The sequence below is a fragment of the Ambystoma mexicanum genome, chromosome 11 (assembly GCF_040938575.1).
Source record: "Ambystoma mexicanum isolate Mex_15411 chromosome 11, UKY_AmexF1_1, whole genome shotgun sequence".
Lineage (NCBI taxonomy): Eukaryota > Metazoa > Chordata > Amphibia > Caudata > Ambystomatidae > Ambystoma > Ambystoma mexicanum.
The window spans coordinates 1,074,951,057-1,074,973,074 of record NC_090934.1 but is presented as its reverse complement, the minus strand read 5'-3'; the positions used below and the strand labels follow the sequence as shown (position 1 = coordinate 1,074,973,074).

Genomic DNA, 22,018 nt, shown 5'->3' with positions numbered 1-22,018 from the left:
CTGCTTATGGCCAAAGGGCCGGCAAAGAAGATGGAGCAAGCCCTGGTAGAAAGTAGTCTTAAGGAAGAGATCCGGACATTAGATGATCCAATTAGAAGTCAGGTGACAGGGATTCTGAGATTCAGGAAGTGTTGGCCAAATAGAAAGCTCTCAAAGGTCTCTGGTTGGACAAGATAGTAGAGAAGCTTCAATTCTGTAAGCAAGTATTTTATGACAATGCGGATAAGGCAGACGCAATGCTTGCGAGGAGACTGAGGGTTCAACAAAAGGAGAAAACCGTTACTAAGATCAAGGAGGAGGGGGGTGGTATCCTATCGAATCCATCAGATGAGGCGTGCAGGTTTTGTAGGTTCTACCGAGACTTGTATTGTGCACTCAAGGGTTTTGCTGAAGGAGAGGTACAGACATTCTTGGAAAGAAATGCGTTGCCATTGCTAAGGGTGGGAGATCAGGAGCAGCTGATAAACCCCATTACTCTAATAGAAGTATCAAAGGCAATAAGCTGAATGAAAACTGGAAAGGCCCCTGTGAGGGATGGATTCATGGCCGCCTTTTATAAGAGATACGCGGATGTCCCTGCGCCCTTTCTGGTACGGAGGACTGAGGAGCCCCATTATCATTCATGGAGGCTAGAGTGACAGTGCTGCACAAGGAAGGGTGGAATATCCATAATGAATTGTGATGCTGCAATATTTACGACGGCGCTCGCAAAGAGATTGGGTTATTTCCAGCCCAAATGGATTCCTACTGATGAACAAGGATTTATCTGTATTAGGCAGGAGGTGGACAACATCAGAAATATCCTTGACCTGATGGCAGCACAGCAGGGAGAGACAGGGACCCAATTATTTTATCTCTAGATGCCGAAAAGACCTTCGACAAGGGTGGGCTGGCAATTTATGTTTGCCTTGCTGCGAAGAGTGGAATGTGGTCAGCGATGGATGATGGGGATAGAGACCCTGTATCAGGCACCAACGACAGTGGTGTCAGTAAATGGGATGTTGTTGGAAAAGTGCCCCATGGGTAGAGGGACGATGAAAGGCTACCCGCTTTCACCCCTGTTATTCCATCCATAGACCTGTTAGCGATAGCAATCAGATGTGATGACGATATTCAGGGGTTTACAGTAGGAGACAAGATGTACAAACTATCCCTCTTTGCGGATGATATTTTGGCCTACCTAGAGCGTCCAGAAGATTTGGTGCCAGGACTGATTGGGCTGCTGGAGTCATATGGCAAACTCTGGATTGAAAATAAGCGCGTACAAGTGGAGAGCCTTACCTTTGGGGGATTGCTCTGCAGCAGTTCTAAAAGTGCTGTCTGGGTCACAGATAAAAATGACCAAGGGCCTCATTACGAGGCTTGCACTCCCGTAATGAAGAGGGCTGGTACGGGACCGGCCCCCTTCATTACGGGAGCGTGTATTACGAGGTTCCCTTTGCGGCACCCGGATCAGACTTCTGGTAAAACCAGACATCTTTTCCGGGTCCCACGAGGGGAAGAGGGAGGCAACAACGGGACACTTGTAATGTGCCCGTTGTTACCTCCCTCCCCATTCCCATTGAGTCCTATGGGTGCTCTAATGGGAATGGGGAAGGGTTCCTGAAAGGAGGATTTACCGGGTCCTCCTATGTCGAAATGATGCGGTAAGTCCCCAGTGCAGGAACCCGGTAAAGGAGCCCAGTTTGGAGGCAGCCATGGAGCTAATAGCGTAATGAGGCCCCAAGTATTCCATACTTGGGGGGAAATAAATGGTCGACCTGCATAGATAGGGAAAACGTACCCTCTCCTGGAGTGGGAGATAGAATACTATTAAAATGAATCCACTTCCCAGATTGCTGTTCCTGTTCCAGATGTTACCAGTAGGGAGTCTGCCTGCATTCTTTGAAGAGATCAAAAGGACAGCAGTGAGGTTCCTGTGGCAAGTGAAGAAGGCAATACTAGCCCTCAGCAGTTTGACTTGTAGCGTGGATGAGGAGGGAGCATGTCTCCTGCATACAGAAAATTATTTGAGGGCGGCACAATTGAGGGTTCTGGAAGACCACGTTAGGAACAGTGTATAGAAGCAATGGGTGTCACTAGAAAATGCGGGGTTGAAACCAGTGATATGGGTTAGGTAGGGGTTATGGGGACTTGTGAAAGTTAGTCATGCACACAATGAGGGGTGGGAAAGTGACAACTGGTTAAAAAATGTGGATAATGTCATTGATTATCCAGTGCGATAATGTCACCAATCCGTAAGTTTGCTGTCTGTATTGTGAGGGAGCTTATTACTGATAAATCTCAATAAAAATAAATATTTTTTTAAAGTCACAAGGAGCACTCTGTGGGACTTGACCAAACTTGACGCTTCTTGACCAGTCACACTTCAACTTGGGCCTTCAGGTGCAGAGTGACAATTCGTATCACAGGGGTACCTAGTATGCAACTGTGTAGGGCAGTCTGAAATAGAAAACAGTTAGGGAAGATGGAATGGCTTCTGATTGGCTGTGTAGGATACAGGTTCTGAAGCTGAGTGGTCCCACAATAATGAGGATAGTACCTAGTCTTCGAAATTGCACTGTGAACCTTGCAATTTCTGTGTCTTCATCTTCTGCCAATCGTTGAATGAAGCCACGGGGGGGGGGCAATTGAAATGAGATGCCAGAGGTGCCAGTTCTAGTGTTTTAGTTATGCACTGGCAGATGCGGCAAAAACAAAGAGGATCATCAAGCATAAATGGCTGCTCTAGAACCACAGGTGATGCCACTGTGCCAGAAAGGAACCGAGCTGCTGCAGCTGGGGCTAGGTCTAGCTGCCTGGTTTGCTGATGGTGAAACCAGCATTGCCCAGTGAATGCTGTTCAGGCAGGAAATGGATTTCAGAGTCCTGACATTATTCTCCAGTTACTTGTACTTGCATTGTTCTTTGCTGATCTTTGTCTTAGTTGGCAATCACTGTCCCCTGTGTCTGCTGCTTCCTGGTGCTCTTTGCACTCAATGCTTAGAACTGAGAGGTGCCTCATTCCGACTTTGGAGGTAACCACGCTGCTATTTGTGGCATGGCTGCCTCCAGAATCGCTCCGACTCCGCCCTGGTGAATGGAGTAATTACCGGTCCATTCCAAGGTTGGAGGGACCGGTAATTGCCCATTCACCAGGGCCCTTCCCCATTCCCATTTGAGCCCCCGTAGGGCTTAATGGGAATGGGTAAGGCGCTAATAACGGTACCATAAATTACGGTACCGCTATTAGCACTAAAGTCCCTTTGCGGGTCCCGTCCTTAACGCCTGCTAAAAGCAGGCGTTAAGGAAGGACCCGCAAAGGGAACTCGTAGTAGGGCGGTAAGGGTTTAACGGCACTGGTCTCGTTACCGGTGACTGTTAACCCTTACCGCCCTACTCAGAAAAAGGCCCGAGTTAGATCAGCGACAGCAAGGGTGCAGGGCCACAGGCGAGTATAGAGGACTTGCTACTCGGCAGTACCCACATTGGGAATAGAGAAGGGATCACTGATTTCTTGGTGACCTCTGGTCGATGGAAGAGGACCAGTGTTTACAGACACAGACTGAAGTCTGCCATCATATCAGAGCATGGAAGGCTGCGGCATAAGGCAGGGCTTTCTCATGATTCCTCGTAGAGTTGGCATCTCCTTTGGCTCTTTACGACCCGTTCCTGTGTTCGACAAGGTAAGGATAGAGATCCCTGACTTGAAAAGGACTTTGGTTGCTGAGAGGTTTTCTCAGCTCTCAATCAAAGTCCTGCATCTTTTCAAGCGTTTAGTGTCCACCCAGTAAACAGGGACTGCCACATTCAACTTATTCATGCTTCTTCCCAGGCTTTGCCTTCCAGTGGGGATTCAAGTCTGAATCCAGACACCATTCGGAAACAGGTCATATCCGGTTCTGGGAACGCTAACTCTCGAACCCGGAGCGAGGCAGCAGCCATTACCATATATGGCAATATCCATATACCACTTAGTTTCTCATAGAAAACAATGTCTAGCTGAAGTACCGGGTTTACACAGCTCATACCATCAGGTGTGTGAGGCCGCTTGCACATGGAACAGCATGCATGTGTCACACCCTAGCACAGACAGGATTAAGGCCTCTCAGGGGCATATTTGAGATTCACGTTCCGGGTGAGGTCTCATCAGGGAAATAATGTGGGTGAAACTCATGAAGAAGTGCAAAACAAAGAGATCTCACAAGGGTTGCACAGTTTAGGACTTTGGCCTATTCCACACCCTTTATACCACTCCCTTTGCGAGAGTGCTGGTTCGAACCTGTGAAGAAAAGGTTTGAATCAGCTCAAGGCTTTAGAGTTTTCCATAGAAAGGTCTCACGAGCCGAATCAAGCCGAGTCAGTAAATGTCCGATTCGGTTCAAATTGATTCAAATCGTTGGAGACAATTTGAGCCTTATGTTACCATGGTTCGAATTGTGTTTATTTTATTTATTTATTTATTTATTTATTTCTACCGTGCCATACTCCGCAGACATCACGGGGCCGCAAAGGCCCTCATTACGTGTTTTACAGTATTCCCGCAGTAAATCTGCTGGAATACCACTAAATGGAATTACCGTTACCTCCACTTGGTCCGGTGCGTTTACCGGCGGATTACAAATGGTGTTAGGTGGAGTTAGTCCCCATTTTTTGGAGTCCATAGGACTCCATGGGGATTTCAGTGGAATTCCAGCAGCGGTAATTCCACCGATTTTGCCGATTTTTCAGCGGAAAGTTGGATGATGTACCTCCACTCCAAGGGCAAACTTGGAATATGACAGAGCGGTAAAAGCGGCGGTAATTCTGTAAACGCCAAATTTTTACGGCTCCGCCATGCCCACAATGGGGGCCTTAAAATCGATGTGAATTTTAAGGAAGGGTGGGATAGCTTCTAAAAATGTCTTTTGGCGCAAGGGGTGAGATGCTGTTGCGCATCTCATCACTTCACCCACAAAACTTGTGCCCTATTCTTAAAAGGTCGTCTGAATGGGCATATCATAGATGCACACATTCCTGCACACATTCCTTTTTCATCCCCGTTGCACATTTGTGTCAATAAGGGTTTCTGCCTGTTTCAAAGCATATCCATAATCCACAAATGGAATGCTCTTTGAAATGTGCAAAAAATAGTCACATTCCCCTGCACCTTTTTGGACAGACACAAGGAAATGTGCATTGCATGACTGAGTCATTGCTGACTGCACTTTTTTCATTTAGCTTCATTTTTGAGAATCTTCCAAAATGTGCATACTTATGTGTGTATTGCATGTACATATTGCATGCGTGTGCTTATCCAATCCATCAAGCCAGAACACAGATACTTAAGAGTTAGAAATCAAGGCAGTCCAACCTGGGAAGCCTGGATAGAAGACATGGGGCTCATTGTAAGTTTCCCAGCTGCCTATTATCCCGTAATTACCGGGATATTATGGGCGGCGGAGATGGCGGTAAGTTCCCATTCCATGGAGTCCCATAGGAGTCCAAGGGATGGGATTTCTGGAATGACAGGCACCGTTAGTACCGATGCCGGTGATTCCGACATTTCTTTGCCGATAGGGGCCTGATCTACTGGCAAGTCAGGCCTGCCGATAGAACAGAGCCCACACTGGCCAACTTGGGTTTCCCTGGTTCAGTAAAAATGCCAGTGCTGGTATTACAGGCAATTTTTCCGGCACTTTTACCTGACCGGGGACCTCGTAATGAGGCCTATATTCTCACCTTCAGCTAAGCAGAGGGTATCCTACCGCAGGAAAAGAATGCTAGAAAAACATGCCAATAAGTGGGGTGTTTTCAGTTAATTGTATTCTTAATTGCCACTACAATCCATGCTTGTGCAGTGATCTTCTACTTCTGTGTGCCCAGATCAGAGGTGTGCAACCTTTGGCTCTCCAGATGTTTTGGGCTACATCTCCCATTAGCCCTAGCAAGCATAGTTAATGGTGAGGGGTAATTGGAGTTGTAGTCCAACACATCTGGAGAGCTGCAGGTTGCCAACCACTGGCCTAGACATATGTCCCCTGATCTGCTCCCCTACCTTGCCCTCGCTCCTTTTTTCTAATGTAAACACTCTTTTATATGTATGAATAGTGCATTTCTGTAGTAAACACGAGGGAGTTCATTGTGTTCTTCTGGGATTCAATATTATATTTTGGTGGTTAAGATATAACTATATAAGAAAGGGGCTTGTGTTTGAATTACTGTCACATTTAATGTCTAATGTTGCTGCCTATCTTATCACAGTAATGACATAATGCTTGTATAACCCTCTTGTTCATGAATAAAAAGATACATGAACACTAATAGCCACCAGGTATGGGCATACCAGCGTATAAAATGATTCAAGCCTATCTAAACGATGGGGTTCGACGCGACTCTTCTTCTCTTTAAGACATAAGACATAACAGCTCCACGGGTGCACTTTCCTCGCCATCGTAGGCTGTGGAGCCCAGGCTCACCAACACATGTCCTGTCATGGGATGGCATTGAGCACAGGCTTGGGGACCAATATGCTACCCATAAATATGCATACATAAACGTGCATACATATCATGGTACAATAGTTGCCGAATTTACCCAATAATTAACACAACTGGTTTCATGCTTGACTGTGGTTTCAGCTTTAAGGCATGTAGGAGAAGTCAAGCCTGTAGAGGAGGCAGGATTGGCCGACGAACCACAACCAAGAGGGTTGGTAGATAATATTGGGCGGCAACCAAAGACTCACGCCAGAGGTATTGTCAAACCAACTGGCTTACTAACACATTTCCCCCCTTCCTGCTCCTCCAACATAACCAGCGCCACTACACATGATTAGGGGCTAGCCACACTACACATAAACACACAGAGAATTGATCTAATGCTCACGCCCTAACATACCTCTGAGACTCTGGAAACAACAGTAGAGGGAACAACCATGCACATAGTCCATAAATCCATTGACTTTACACAGATGGAATCATATGTTCAAACACCTAACAGCCAACCACGACTTTGTACCCCTAATGGATACAACTAACCAGCGCGCACAACCACAAACTGCACCGTAACTTCACATGACACACACACCCAACACAAACACTACCACACATCAGAGGCACTGAGTCCTACCCATACAGTTACAACACACAGGGCCTTCCGAACCAACTCCCACATGCAAGACAACACTCACAGACGCCATTTCCTACTGGTTCTGAACCTATTCTATCATCCTATCCCCACTAACACGCCCAGCCCTCTTCTCTTGCAGAGCCACCTAAGGCCCTGCAGATAGTCCTTGAGTGGCAGTGGTGCGCAGTATAAATCAACATAAAATAGCAGAACACCCCTGCTTACCTCAGCTCGGACAGGGTGCCTGGGGGACATATAGCATTCTTCAGCATTCCTCTCCAGCTCTGATAGAATGAGGGGTCTTGACAACTCAGGCCCGGCTCGGCTGCACCCCAGGTCTCTCGTTGTCCAGAGGGGGGACTGCCTCCCAGAGTCAGAGCCATACTGGAAGCCACCATTTGGGCTATACCGAGAGGGCAAGCTGTAATACCCGCTACAACTTCGCTGGGACATTTACAGGGCCGTGATGGTCAAGCAGTTACGGAGGGAGCAAGGTGCTGGAGGCACATCTGGCAGGCGGGTCCGAGAGCGGTGTTCCTCACTGCAGCATGATCCTGGACGGCTCTTGAACAGGTCGTAAGGACTTCAGACCACAAATCACAGGTCAACTTGTACTGAGTCAGTCACTGTAAAGTAAAACAACAGACTCTATGAGTAAACAGAGAGAACAGCATCCCCACACTTTTATGTCACAAGCTGGATTCTGCCCCACAAGTGTGTTGCCTTCACTTCTCCTGTTGGAGGGTGGCTCTATAAAAAAGGTCATGCCTTTTGTGAAGGAGAAATTTGAACTTCATTATGCTCCTCCTGATCCTCCCCTGATAGGTCATCCTTACTTGTAGAAACCCCCATCCCCACACACACATGTAACCCTGCTATGTACTTTTGCCCCTGGGCTAATTAAATATGTTATTCCAATAATACGCTAGATCCAATAGGGGTAATGCCAACAATGGGAGAATCGTGTAGAGAAGGACTGGGAGGCAGGACTCAGTAGCATCACCTCAGAAGCTTCCTTCTGCTCACACTAGGACATTAAACTCATGGAGAAGCATTTGGATGTAATTTCCTTCTCTGGCCTTTTTGCTGTTGCCGTTCATGCAAACATCTTAATGTCAATTCTGCGAATCCATATCAACTGACCGCTCCTGCATTTAAATAGTTTTCATTATTGTTTCAGCATTAGATAATAATAACATCCAAATTAGGAAATGCGCGACTACTCCAAAGAAGCTGACAAATTACCACGTGCTAACCAGCTTGGCCAGACTACAAACCTACCACCCTGAGGTATGTCTCCCCTCTTCCGTTGTCGCAGAACAGCCGCATTAAAGGATAGCACTATGAAGGGAGGTGGGCAGATTGCTTTCTAGAAACACTCACAGAGGTGACCTAGGGTTGTGGGGTGGCTGATGATCTGTAAAACAACGTAGACAAGCAGGAGGTTCTCTGAGATCCTCGCAGTAGTCGGGGAGTGGACATTTTCTTTACCATCAAAATATTACTTTGTGACGAAGGCACCCTGAAGCATTTGCAAATGACCCAAAATTGGACTGGTGGGAGTCGAAGCAGGTCCTCTGTGGAAAGACCCTGTGTAATTTCAAAGAAGCGGTAGCACCAAGTTACTTTGGAAGCAGACATTTGAAAATATGCCAAACCTGCAACCCTTGTATGCCATTACTCGTAACTTTCATCTGCAAAAAGGGTGAGGTTGGACAAGATTATATTATAATTTCTTTATAATTTTGAGTGATGTAACATTGAGTGATGTAGTATCCTATAGAGCATGGTAACACATCACTCTCACCCTAATCTACAGGGCACCACATCACTCGGCGTAGTCCAAATCTCAGCCTAATCTGTATAGCAGTACATCACTCAACAACATCCATTCCCATCCTCGTCTATAGGACACCACCTCATACTATGACATTCCCATTCACCCTTGTATTTAAGGCACTACATCCCTCACTAACATCGACTTTTACCCTTGTCTGTATGGGACTACATCACACAATGACACCACTATCACCCTTCTCTATTGGGCCCTCCATCACTCAACAACAACTATAGAGCACCACATCATTCAATGATGTCCACCCCCTCAACTCCTCACCCTCTTCTCTATCGGGCACAACTAGACTTAAAGACATACACTGTACCCCAACACGTTATGGCAACAGATAATTCAAAGACAGTTGCTCTAGACCTTCATTGTAGGGTACCACACCACACAAGGCCCGACACGACAGCCCTTCCCTTTATGGCACCATATAAGGACGTGAAACAACATCAGCCATCAACAGACAATACAAACATTGTGTGCACATTTTTCCTCATGAATATTAATGAGGGATATTCTGACAACCCGTGAGGATCCCGGCCCTCGAGGACCGGAGTTAGACGACCAGTCTATCACTCATCAACATATAAATCAGGACAGAACTCGATGACAGCCTCTCTACCCCAAAACGACATAAAATAAGATGGCTCAGGGAGACTTTCTCCCTTGTTCAAATGACATGGTCGTGCTAATGTCACAGAAAGGACCAGAGTCGCTAGTACTTGAGTGCCCAAGGCCCCATCCGTGTACTTTGGACTATTTTTGTGTTGAGAGGTGTTAAGGGTGTTAAAAAAGCACAAGAAAGAATCTGTCTGGATCTGGTTTCCTGTTCCTCTTACTCCCTTAACATGAAACAAGTGGTAATGCTGGCCACCCTGTACGTGCATGGTGACCCGCATTACAATGACTCCGTATGGATTATGGCTGCTTTTTACAGGTGTCAAATGCAGGTGAAATCCATAGCAATTCAAGCCTCTGTGCCTGCATTAAAATTAATTGAGGGTGAAGGTGCTGGCATACTTTCTATACAGAGCCGGGGTAAGAGGCAGAGCCGACCCTTCGCTCCATCCCACAGCCCCGCTGAAAAATATGAGCAAAATGACTTGCAACATACTATCCTTGTCTCCACTTGTTAATTACACTGTGGCCCATTTTATGCCCAATTTAACCTTAGACTTGTGTTTACTGTTTATATGACAACGGGTCACTCAAAGACAGACACCCTACCCCTTTTCAGTTTGACACCTAAACAAAATAAATATTTATTTCAAGTGTTACACTCTACACAGTGTTTGTTACCTCCTACAAGTAGAAGGTGTTAACTATAGGCACGTACAATTTAAAGGAAATTCAAGTACAAGGAAAATGTCAGCCGCCATCTTAGAGCAAGCAATAGAGCGTTGCAGATCTCTGGAGCCACGCCCGAGAAGGGCCGGCCATTGTTGGATACAACCCCTTACCACAGAGAGGCAGAGCCCTTACACTCTGTGAATCCTTGAAGGCCACATCGACCAGGGTGCATGGCACGTGGAAGGATGTTAGTAGCCAGTGCGGATTGTGCAGGACGGGGGGAATATGCTTGAGGTGTGAGACAAGGCGCAGCACTTCAGCTGAAGTCCTGCACAAGCTTTATATTCATGTGTTAGGCTCACAGGCACTTTGACATTGACTGCACTTTTGTATTTTTGACTCAAAAGTGTGGACCAACGACCGAAGGCCTGCTGACAACATGTGGGGGTGCAAACCTCGGACTGTCCTGAGATAAAATGACTGTGCTTAACCACTACTGCAGAGGTTTCATACTTGGGCAGAAGGGGTAGTGTGTACTCCATAAATCAATGGCTGCTCACACAAGTCCTGAATGAACTTCAGTTATCTTTCGGGCCCACACTCATGATTTCTGTCTTGCCTAGGTTAAACCTCACAGAATAGTCCTCCATCCTAATGGAGCCTTCGCTGTACCACATCAAATTAACCAAAGACATAGTTGGGAGCTCTTGTTTCTACATTCTAGCATGTTCTTTCCACATGTCTCCCCCCACCTCCATGCTGGCTGCTTTTCCTCATCTTCAAATCTATCCATGATCTTGCTCCCCCTTACCGAGCATCCTCTATTTCTTGCTAGACTCCTTCACTGATCCTAGGTCTGAGGCCTTATTCAGTGTGTCTGTTCATTACCTGTCCTGTCCTGTACACCCTCTCACCTCTGCCACTTCTCCTTCCTTACCTCCAACAACATCAACATTCACTCATTTAAATCAACACTCAAACTCCACCGCCAACCAGCACCTTGAAAGATCACCCTCTCTCTCACAACACAACTGTCCTCACCCCAAATCCTTCCACATCTGCACTTCCTTTCCCCACCTCTCTCAATGGCAGAGTAGAGGTCTTGCTGTGTATTGCTCAAACTCCCATCACCGCCAGGTCATGTGTCAGCTATCCAATGTAAGTTAATTCATCTGTAAGGCACCTGATTGCCGGTCTGCCTAGCTTACTCTTTGATACTATGTAAGTGTTTCTGTTTGGGAACCATGTCTTCCTGAATAAATACACATACAAATACAGATACAAATGCATTCAAAGATAAGAACTCCTATCCTTGTCTATAGAAAGGCACAACCACCACATTGAAAGCCATCCACTCTTTGTCATTCTAGTCTTTGGGCCTCATCACGAGTTGGGCTGTAGCCCTTAAATGCGGTGGTAACGGTATTACAGCCGCATTTAAGGGCTGGCCCTATCACGAGTTGGGCGCTAAATGGGCTATTTTACCTCCAGCCTTTCTCTGGAGGTGAAAATCCCCTGTTTTCGGCTGTATTACCGCCAGCTGTATTAGCCAGCATAATCAGTGCTGAAAACACCCCATTGAATCCAATGGACCCAATTGGGAATGGGGATTTACCGTTAACACCCAACTCGTGATCCGGCGGTAATACAGCCGGACCGGTCGGTGCTAGGGCTATTACAGTCGGCGGTACTACAGCCGAGAATACAGCCCAACTCGTGATGAGGCCCTTTGTCTCCAGAAATAAAACACATCACTCAAAGTTGGCCTCTCTAACCTTCATTGATAGACTGTCACATCATTGGCAGACAACCACTCCCGCCCTTTCCTGTGGAATATCTTATCTTTATAAAAGATGGTGATCACGCCCCTGTTTATTTAGATGGGTGCCGCCTCACTTTAAGGTGCCAACATTTGGCTTTGTTATTAAAAGGATGCTACAATGTTCAAAGGACGCAACCATCCCAGATTTGATTTCAGGTAGTCATGACACAACTCAAATGAAGTCTATCTAGCCTTGTCTGCAGGAGAAGACACACTACCTAAAGTATGCCATTAGTAGAGTCCTAATCTGTAGAAGATGACCACACCAGCCTGTCTTCTAGTAGGACACCACTCCAGCCCCATCTTCCAAGAGGTAACCACCCAAACACTCCAGTCCTCTCATTTAACAGGACATCCTTTTTTTGGGAGGCTTTAAACAATGCAACCCTTTCCCTATGGAGTAACAGTTCTTCACCTGTAGGAGACAATTGCACCTAATCTTGAATCTAGGAGGCTACCACTTCTGACAAAGGAGACAAACATTCAAATCCTTCCATTTAGAAGGCTACTACACCCCCACGAAAAGACTGTGCCCAAAGAAGGCAAGCTCTGGCTGCTTTGGAGCTTTCCCTGCTTTTCTCAGTTAGTCTTTTATGCTCTGCAGTACTTTAATGCCTGACCATGGTGAGGGCAGAACTTCATATCCTGCCAATGGCAGCGGCCATTGGCATGCACGGTAGTCCTAGCTGTCGATCATCCCGGCTGTCCCCACCCCAGGGGCAGATATCGATTGCTCTGCTCGCTTCCATAGGACTATTGTGTGAGTAAATATCTGCAGAGGTAATCCATTCACCTTAACATCTACGAGTCCTCTACAAGGCCAGACTGGGTGTGTGCATGTACATGCAAATAACTTGAGAAGCTGGAGATAATGAAACTCAGTGTGAGTATTCTCCCTACCCCTATCATTTTCAATGTATCGGATGTTTGTATATGTGTTATTGTTTAACCTGTTCTTTACGCAGTGAGCAGTGCAAATGCATAACATATTTATTATACATTCACTGCCTAGGGCATGTTTACAAGTTGTCAGTGTGTTGTTTTCAGTTATGGCATTGCCTCAGTTATTGTTTCTGTGTGATGTACGATTTGATGGCTAGGTGTGTTTGCCTACCCCTTACAGGGCTCTTTTCCAAACCGTAACCTAATTTTCCCTAACCACACTGTGGGCCTCATTACGAGTAGGGCAGTAAGGGATACCGGGCACCGGTAAGAAGACCGGTGCCGGTAATCCCTTACCGCCCTATTACGAGTTCCCTTAGCGGGTCCCTCCTTTAATGCCTGGTCTGACCAGGCGTTATGGACGGGACCCGTTAAGAGAAATCAGAGCCAATAACGGTACTGCAAATTGCGGTACCGTTATTAGCTACTTCCCCATTCCCATTGAGCCCTATGGGGGCTAAATGGGAATGGGGAAGGGTTTTTTCAATGGGGACTTACCGGTCCCGCAAAGGTCGGACTACACCGGTAACCCCATTGAACGAGACCGGTGCCGGTACTATTATTGGAGGCAGTCATGGCGCAAATAGCGCCATGACTACCTCCAACCTAGGAATGAGGCCCTGTGTCAGGAATATGTTGAAGAACCTGCTTCACCTCACAATAATATATGGGTCTCTAGCCATTTAGTCAAGTTTTTCTGATCAGGTAGTCAAACAAACACCCTTTGATACCATGACTTTGTAAGAGAGCAACTTCAAAGAGTTGTCTTCTTTGTGGCTGGAAGCCTGAAACTATCAAGGCCATCACTATAATGGAGATGCTTTCTCTTCCCGTTCCCTAACATGAGGAATGGGTAGGAATAAGACAGTCACCTAAACGGGCAGAAATACATTTTCATTCAAAGAAACAAACAGGCTGTCATGGTTTCCATACTCAGACACTTTCTGGGACTCTAGAGATGGTGTAGATACAGCCTAGAGTAGGGTTGTCCAACTCCAGGCCTCGAGGGCCCATGTTGGGGTTTCAGGATATCCCTCATTAATATTCATGAGATAAATGTGCATTAAATGTTTCTCAATGTATGCATATTTTTCCTCATGGATAATAATAGCCAACCCTGCCCAAGAGGAATGGTTTCTTGAGTGAGCTCAAGAGGTTCTGAAGTTGAGAATTCACTCATTCAGTAGTGACTCAAGTAATGGCACAAGGAGAAATTCTCAATCCATTGGCCCGTCTGAAAAACGCATTGGTGCCCGTGCCATCCAAAGAAGGAAAGGGATTAGTCAAAGTAGCCAATGTCTCCGATTGGACGTCACCAAATTTGGCAAGAAGTGCACATGCAAGCATACTGCAAGCATGCCACATATCCCTGCTCTTGAGATTCAAACATTGTCAAGTACACATTTCTTAGTTCACATCCCCTCCTTCCCTCCCAATTGCATCAGCTAGGCACGACTGATAGGAACTGGTGAAAGGCCATGCCCGTACTAAACATTCAGGGCAAACATTTTGGGCCCAGAACAATAATGCTTTTAAATGTTTCAAAGTGATATATTACACCAAATCAATGATTCGGCTTCAAATCAGATTTTAAGCTGATATTTTTGGGACCAATTGGATAATTTCGCAGAATATAACAACCTGATCATATGGGGTAAAATAAATAAATGTTCTTAATATTTATCTGTCTATGTTCTTGATTAGGAGAGAAGCAGTGTTTGGAGTTGTTAGTTTATCTTTGTTAGAAGGGTGCTGTTTGTCTGTCCATGAAACAAATTGCAATGTTCTATCATCAGTGAGTGGAGGAACCCCAGCGGAGCGAACCAATTCTGGGGCAGGAGACAGCCAGAGCAGCGCTGCGCTCACAGGAAGCCTGAACTGCAGCACGGAGCCAGGACATCCTGGAGGCGGGCCCACATCACATATATGGTGGGTGGAGAGCCCCCAGAACACCACAGAGTCCACGAAGGCTGTGAACCTCAGACTATAAATTCTCTAACGCCTGTTCCAGCACCAACACAGCATACCGGCGTGCCCAAATGACTGCGCCCTGAGGAAGGAGCACAGCCAAGGAACCAACGGCCCGAGAAGCACAGTTCCCTTGCTACAGGAGTGGCCGCCCCCTCGCAGAAGAGCACAGCACACAAGCAAGTACATGGGTAATGCCGAGAGAGAGAGGAGTACGGCCAAGCTACAAAACACTCCAATAAGGAGTCCAAAAACGAGAAATCAGATAAAGTATCTGAGGGCCCTTGTGGGGTTAAAAGAAACCAGAGACCAGGAGAAACACACAGAGGAGGTGAGCCCGAATCCAATAACCCACAAGGGCTTACCAGATACCGGAAAGCAAGAGAAACATCCCAAGGGGGTGAGCCCAAACCCAATAACCCACGAGAGGTTACCAGATACCAGTGACCAATAGAAACATCTGTGGAGGTGAGCCTGAACTCAATAATCCGCAAGGGGTTACCAGATATCAGAGAGCAAGAGAAACATCCCAAGGGGCTAATCCCGAACCCAATAACTCACAAGTGGTTACCAGGTACCAGAGAACAAGAGAAACACCCAAAGGGGGTGAACCTGAATCCAATAAGCCAGAAGGGGTTACCAGACACCATAGAGTGAGAGAACCACTCTGAGGGGGTAACCAGAATACAATAACATGCAAAAGGTCACCAGAAACCAGAGAGCATGCCAAAACCCCGAGGGGGTGAATCTGAATTGAAGGATTTTCAGAGTCAAATTGCACGCTTGAGGAACAAAACCTTATCTTGAACAAGGCTTTTCTGGGAGGTGTCAGGAGTCCCCTTTTGTTATAGAAAATCAAGGAGCTTTGTTGTGGACTGTATGAATAGGCATAGGCCTGGCCTGATAATTAGGAGAGACATCGAGAGGCATTTCAACTTTTATTTAGAACTGTGAAACCAGTCATAGGTCTGAAAACAAGGGGAGAAACCGAGAGATATTTGAACTTTTGTTTTGAAATGTACGAGCAAGCTAAGGCCTGAAAATCGCCAAGAAAGGGGAGTAGGAAAACTCTAGACTGTCTTTTTGTTTCCTTTGCTAGAGGCAGGGACAGCTAGCAAGGTAGCACAGGTTTGGATGGAGGACGAGGTTGATCTATGTAAAACGTCCTGATGAGCACCCTTTTGTTATTTTCTAGATTAGGGAACCTCCACCTTAGAAATCGGACAAGCTGTGGCAGTTCCCAGTACTTTAAAATAAGTCATAACCTTTGTAAAATGTCCAGTTGTCCGTTTCCTGTGTCTGATCTACCACAGGATAGTATCGGATTTTCAATCTTTGCAACCATGGAGTTTACTGGAATGACGTTCTCGGCATGACATTCTTGGTGTCTTGCAAGCTTCAAGTATAGCTATTTCCACTGCATAGGTGTGGAATAGGTCTTCTTAGGATCCAAAAATGGTCAAGCGAGATATGGAGCAGGATGGGTTTAAAGGCTAAGCCTTGAGTAATGGTGTGCCTCTTTGGGATCAGGGACAATTTCTCCCAGGGAAAAACCCTGAACATTCAGTGGTTTGGAAACAATGAAAATGGTGCCACAGTGAAGTCTAATACATTTGCTACAGGTTTTAGTCACTTATTACAAAATATACTACCTACCTCATTTGAAGAACATCTGGATAATGACTCCCCACTGCAAACGAGAATATGCTACGCTTAGTTTAGACTGTGTGTCTTACCACTTGTAATCGTCACCCACAAGTGGACTGGACAGGATGGACACACTGCAAGGTCTTTGCATTGATGGCACACTAGTCTGTTTTATTTGTTGCCCACTCTAGTCTTACTGTGGCAGTATATGGCAAAAGGCAATGCTTTGAGAGTTACCAAGAAAGGGTATTAGGCGTGTCGCAACAATGATGTGGCCTTCGTGGAATAATCGCTTGCAAATTGAACCATTTTAGTGTGCCAGAGAAGAAATACATTTTTCTGTATTTTATTGATTACCAAAAGCTGCAAGTGTATTCAAGTAAGAATTATAATTAGTAAAAACCTGTACTTCTGTGAAATCCATTCAACAGGAGACATGCGATGCCATATTGCCTTTTCCGTTCATTTTAAAAGCCTTCATAGATTTTAATTGACAAGAAGTTAATATATAGTGCACTGATTGTTGTGTTTGCTATTGGATTTGATTTGATTGCATTGGGGTGCAGATGACTCATAGTAGTACTTCTTAGAACTGCGCGGGAGAATATTATTTGAAAACATAGGTCTTAGGGCTGTGCAAAAATGGAGAACGGTATACATTGTACACCGCCTCCTGTGGAGTTAATTCCAGAGACGAGGTCCGAGAACAGCCTGTCACCCCGATGAACGCAACGAGATCTCGGAACAGTAAGCAGATGTTGGGAAGAGCGAACGGTGGGTGTAGGGTGATAGTCACTCATCTGTTTGGTGAGATGGGTGGGGGACCAGGCCATGGATACACTTAAGGAACAGAATGTTTAATTCTAGCCTTTGCTTTACTGGTAGCCAATGGAAGGATCCGCACAGCTGAGAAGTTGAAGTATATTTAGACAGATGAAAGGTCCGAGTAGGGCCAACATTTTGTGACATGTGATGAGGGACATCTGTCGTTCTGGAATATCAGCTAGAACTAAATTAGCCAAGTCTAGCTATAGGTTAACCAGTTGTCCAACTACCATTGGGTAATTGGCTGGGTGCTATTTGCGCCATGGCTGCCTCCAGTACTGGGTCCAGCACCAGTCTTGGTCAATGGGGACTTACCGATGCATTCCGACACTGGCTGGACCGGTAAGTCCCCATTGAACAAACCATTCCCCATTCCCATTGAGCCCCAATAGGGCTCAATGGGAATGGGGAGGGCGCTAATAACGGGCTCGCGACTAGCAAGCCTGTTTTTAGCGCCCTGGTCCCTTAGCGGGACCCGTAAGGGACGTGTGGTCAGACCACACGTTCATTACGGTTCCCGCTAAGGGACCTCGGAATTGGGCGGTAAGGGATTACCGGCACCGGTCTCCTTACCGGTGCCGGTAATCCCTTACCGCCCAACTCATAATGACCCCCAAAGTCTATAGACTTAACAATCTTCACTACTTTGGGTTCAAAACCTAGGTTTGATTGCCACACACAGCCGAGATTCTTGACCTTGGAGGTGAAACTTGACCAAAGTCCAAAAAAGAGGAGGCAGCAAAGGTCATTTCGATTGGTCATTAAGGATGCACTTGGGGCCAAAACGAATGATCTCGGTTTTCGATGGATTTAGCTATAGTCTATTAAGAATCATCCAACGTTTGACTTCATTTGTACAATCAAAGATGTTTTGTAAAGAATCACTAGTATTGTTGAAAGGTAAGTAGATCTGTGTGTCATCGGAAAGTGAATGGTAACTCAGGCAAAAGTTAGAGGAAATAAGGCCAGATGTAAATATTAAATAGCAAAGGCCACAAAGATGAGCCTTAGGGAACACCACAGCAAATAGAGAGCCAGAGAGGCAGCCACCAAAATCAAAATTGACTCCGGTAAGGAGGGGAACTAAACTAATGCCTGTTGGGATAACCCTGCAACTACAGAAAGCCTGTGTAATAAAATACCATGGTTACAGAATTGAATGCTGCTGAAAGATTTAACATAACAAGCCGTTTGTATGTGCCCTCATCAGCAAAACCTGGAATATCCTCCCTTACGGTCAGTGAGGCTGTCTCTGTCCCTTCTGTGGAGCAGACACCCAATCGAAAAGGGTCTAATAAAAGGTGCTCCTGTACTTGATTGAATAGTGACCTCCTTCACAAGGAGTTTTACAGACAGTGATAGACACGTACTAGTCCGCAGTTTGACAAGGGCTCAAGATCAATAATAATTCAATAATTTTCATTTATATTGTGCTACAAACCCTCAGGCACCTGAGCACTGCTTTTTTGTATATTACCCACAGTGTGTGGTGCTCATTTATCAAGCTCAGAAAGATGAAAGGCTGAGTTTGACCCTGCCAGGATTCGAACCTGTGTCAGCAAGTTCTGCACGAATGTCAAAGCAAGCACTCTACTCGCTGTGCTATCTGACCAGCTGAGGTAAGGTTTCTTTAATAGGGGGATATTATAAAACTCTTAAGACACCCGACAACAACCCCTTGGAGAGTGGAGGTATTTACAAAGGCTTTGATAAAATCAACTGGGGCAGAAGCATGTTTACAAGCAAGGCAGGTCGGAATAGGGTCAAACGGATAAGTGGTGTATGGGTCGTATGTATGTATGTGCTTGGTTTTATATACCAAGAACCTATCTGTGAAGCAACAGAGCACTGTACCACATGGGGATGCAGTAGTAAGGTACACTAATATGGATACATTTAGGAGGATAGACTAGTAAGGGTACACTTGGAAGGTCACGGAGAGCGGAGATGCCGAGGGTTACATGCAGGTAACTACAGGTTGGAGAAGGAAGATGGATCACCTCCTGATTAATTTGTTGGTGGATCCACAGCTGTGCTCCCTTTGAATCGAAACTATATTCCTGTGAATTTCACACAATCTGACATTCCTAACTGCACTGTTTAATCCTCAGGTCTGTGACAGCGATACCCTCTCATGACTTATTCTCCTATGTCATGTTTACAATTACATATGCCATTGATATTTTTCTTTCGTAGGGCTATGCTTTACGGCAATTTATTGTGCAAGATAAACTTGTTCTCATTGCTGTGATGGATTTTGTGATTGAGGAGTGAGTGATGCAGCATAGATATCTCAGCTGACGATCCTGGTAATGCTGGCGTGACAGACTTCGCATGCTCAAAATGTCCTGGTTGCCGTATGTTGCCTCTAACAAAGCCGATTCTTTTCCATGTGCGGGATGAGAGCCTTGGCTTCAGTGCATCAAGTGAGTGGTTACTGTGTAGGGAACAGGTAACTGAGGGGGAAGATTGATTGCATTAATGTTGTAAGTACAGGAAATTGGCATCCAGTTCATGGTGGCATGGATTGGTTGGATCCTAGTTGAATATATCTCTTAGCCGAGGTCTAGCTTGGTTATCCTTTGAGAAGGATATGCACCTTGTATGATATGGCGCAGCGCGTAAGCATGTCTTTAGTTTTAGCTGATTGGTGGTGCAGTCACCACTTGCTAACTGTTGTTGTGTACATGGTTAACGGTACATGTTGTCGACGGAGCAGATCGTAGGATGCGTTATGTGTATTTCTGGGTGTCAAGAAGTTTATTTAAAAAAGAACACTGACAGCACGAAATGCAGTGGAGTGCATGCTCCCTGAGGCTTAGAGCGCCCTTACAGCATAGAGGGTGGTAGTGCGCTGAAGCCATAAAGGCATTTTTAATTAGACAGCTTGGTTTCTCAATACCTGCTCAATGATGCGAGTTCTTGAGCATTGGATGACAATCCCTGATAACAATGAATAACTTGTTATTGAATTCTGATGTATTACTACATATCTATGAATGTATCTTTTCTGCATTGTATGGTATATATGAAAATTGTGACGATTACTTTTCTAACAAATCACGAAATGTATAAGAATGACTACTAAACTAATTCGCTTTCCTAGCCTTAGATAGTGTGCAGGGGACGGGAGTTCCCTAACTGGGAACTTATCTTTTTGCAACAGTGAGTAGCTGGGCATTTGTGGCAATCTCTGACAAGGGGGTAAACATGAATTTGGTGGTAAAACCTGTCAATGGTTTGAACACCTCGGCCTTTGATGACAATATCTGGTATGTAAATGCAGTAACAGTCATATGCTGTGAGCATGAGAGCAAATGATGGTAGTATGGGACCCTCTTTGAGCATCGCACAGAGTCACAGTATCAGGTGACGCGATCATGTGAGGAAGGAAGGTCACATGACCGATGATAATGAGGGCACGTGAGAGGCGCAAATAAAGTTAGTTAACGTTCAACCCTCATCCGGTGTGGCTGTTGCGTTATTACGCTGCACGTTTAGCCTTTTGCGCGCGCCCCGGTCCTGAGAGCCAACACCTCTGATAGCAATGTACATTGCCTGTACAAAACATAACACTTTCAGCTTGTTTTATGGTTGTCTAGGACTGAAATCAGGTTCTGCCAGTTCTTTTCTGATCGTTGTGGACAGCAATCTCACAGATACCTGCCTGGCTCATAATTGGATAGAATGGCCAATACAATCTGTGAGCGCTCTGAATCAGTATAAAGCGGTATGAGTGCCATGCAAAAAAAGTGTTGTGGGTTTTACTGTATTTTACATCAGTCCCCGTCTTCCACTTGGGCCCTTCTCGCTGAGCCAATACCTCCCAGCCTCTGTCAGGCAAGTGATCTTTTTCTGTTTTTCCAGATAACATGAAGTCCAGTAAGCACCAGAGTCCTCAGAAGACTGACAGGAATCACGAATTCACGGAAACAATACATGGTGCCTGGAAACTCAAACTACCATTACCAGTATGCATCAGCACTCAGCCAACAAAACCCGGCCTGGAGTTAGAGGAATGGATTCGGTACCCAAATGGAAATGGACTGGAGTTTCACATTCCTAAACTTAAGGAGCGCCAAACACCCACTCCAAGAACCCCAGATGGACTAACGAGAGCTGGGGAGCAGCAACCAAAGAACTGGAGCTGGCACGAGGAAGCAGGAGAACAGAGAATACTCAAAACACTCCACAAGTGCTATTTGTGCATAGTCTCACTAAGAACAGAAGAAGACTGAAGAGCAAGCATTCCATCTGAAAACATAGTTGCCTGCAGGAGAATTAAGACTGTAAAGAGGGGCGGAGTTGGAAGGTTTCTTGAAACTACTGGGAGGAGACCTGACTCTGAGGGGAGTAGCTCAGCAGAGATTGGCCAAGTAGCTGACTTAGAGAGCCAATGGGAGCAAAGCAAAACTATTGAACAGGAAATGCAGGATATAAAAAGCCACCCGTTGCAGTGGAGAGTGGAAGGTGTTTGGGCAAGGTTGGGCGCAGTGGAGGTGGACAAAGGGATCAGCGAGGAGGGATGACAGGTAGAGAAACTGTTGGAGGAGTCTGTTGGAGTGCTTTGCGAGAGTAAAGGTAAGGTACTG

At 45.8% G+C, this 22,018-nt stretch overlaps 1 protein-coding gene across 3 annotated transcripts in view; it reads right to left on the bottom strand.

The window, feature by feature from the left end:
- Positions 1–22,018, bottom strand: part of LOC138504113 (myosin heavy chain, cardiac muscle isoform-like) — a 610,907-nt gene that overhangs the window by 380,512 nt on the left and 208,377 nt on the right. For all 3 annotated transcript variants that reach the window (XM_069624333.1, XM_069624332.1, XM_069624334.1), the window contains exon 2: positions 7,315–7,715. In XM_069624333.1, coding sequence (XP_069480434.1) covers positions 7,315–7,542 — 228 coding nt within the window. In that variant the 5' untranslated portion in view covers positions 7,543–7,715. The remainder of the gene's footprint in view (positions 1–7,314; positions 7,716–22,018) is intronic.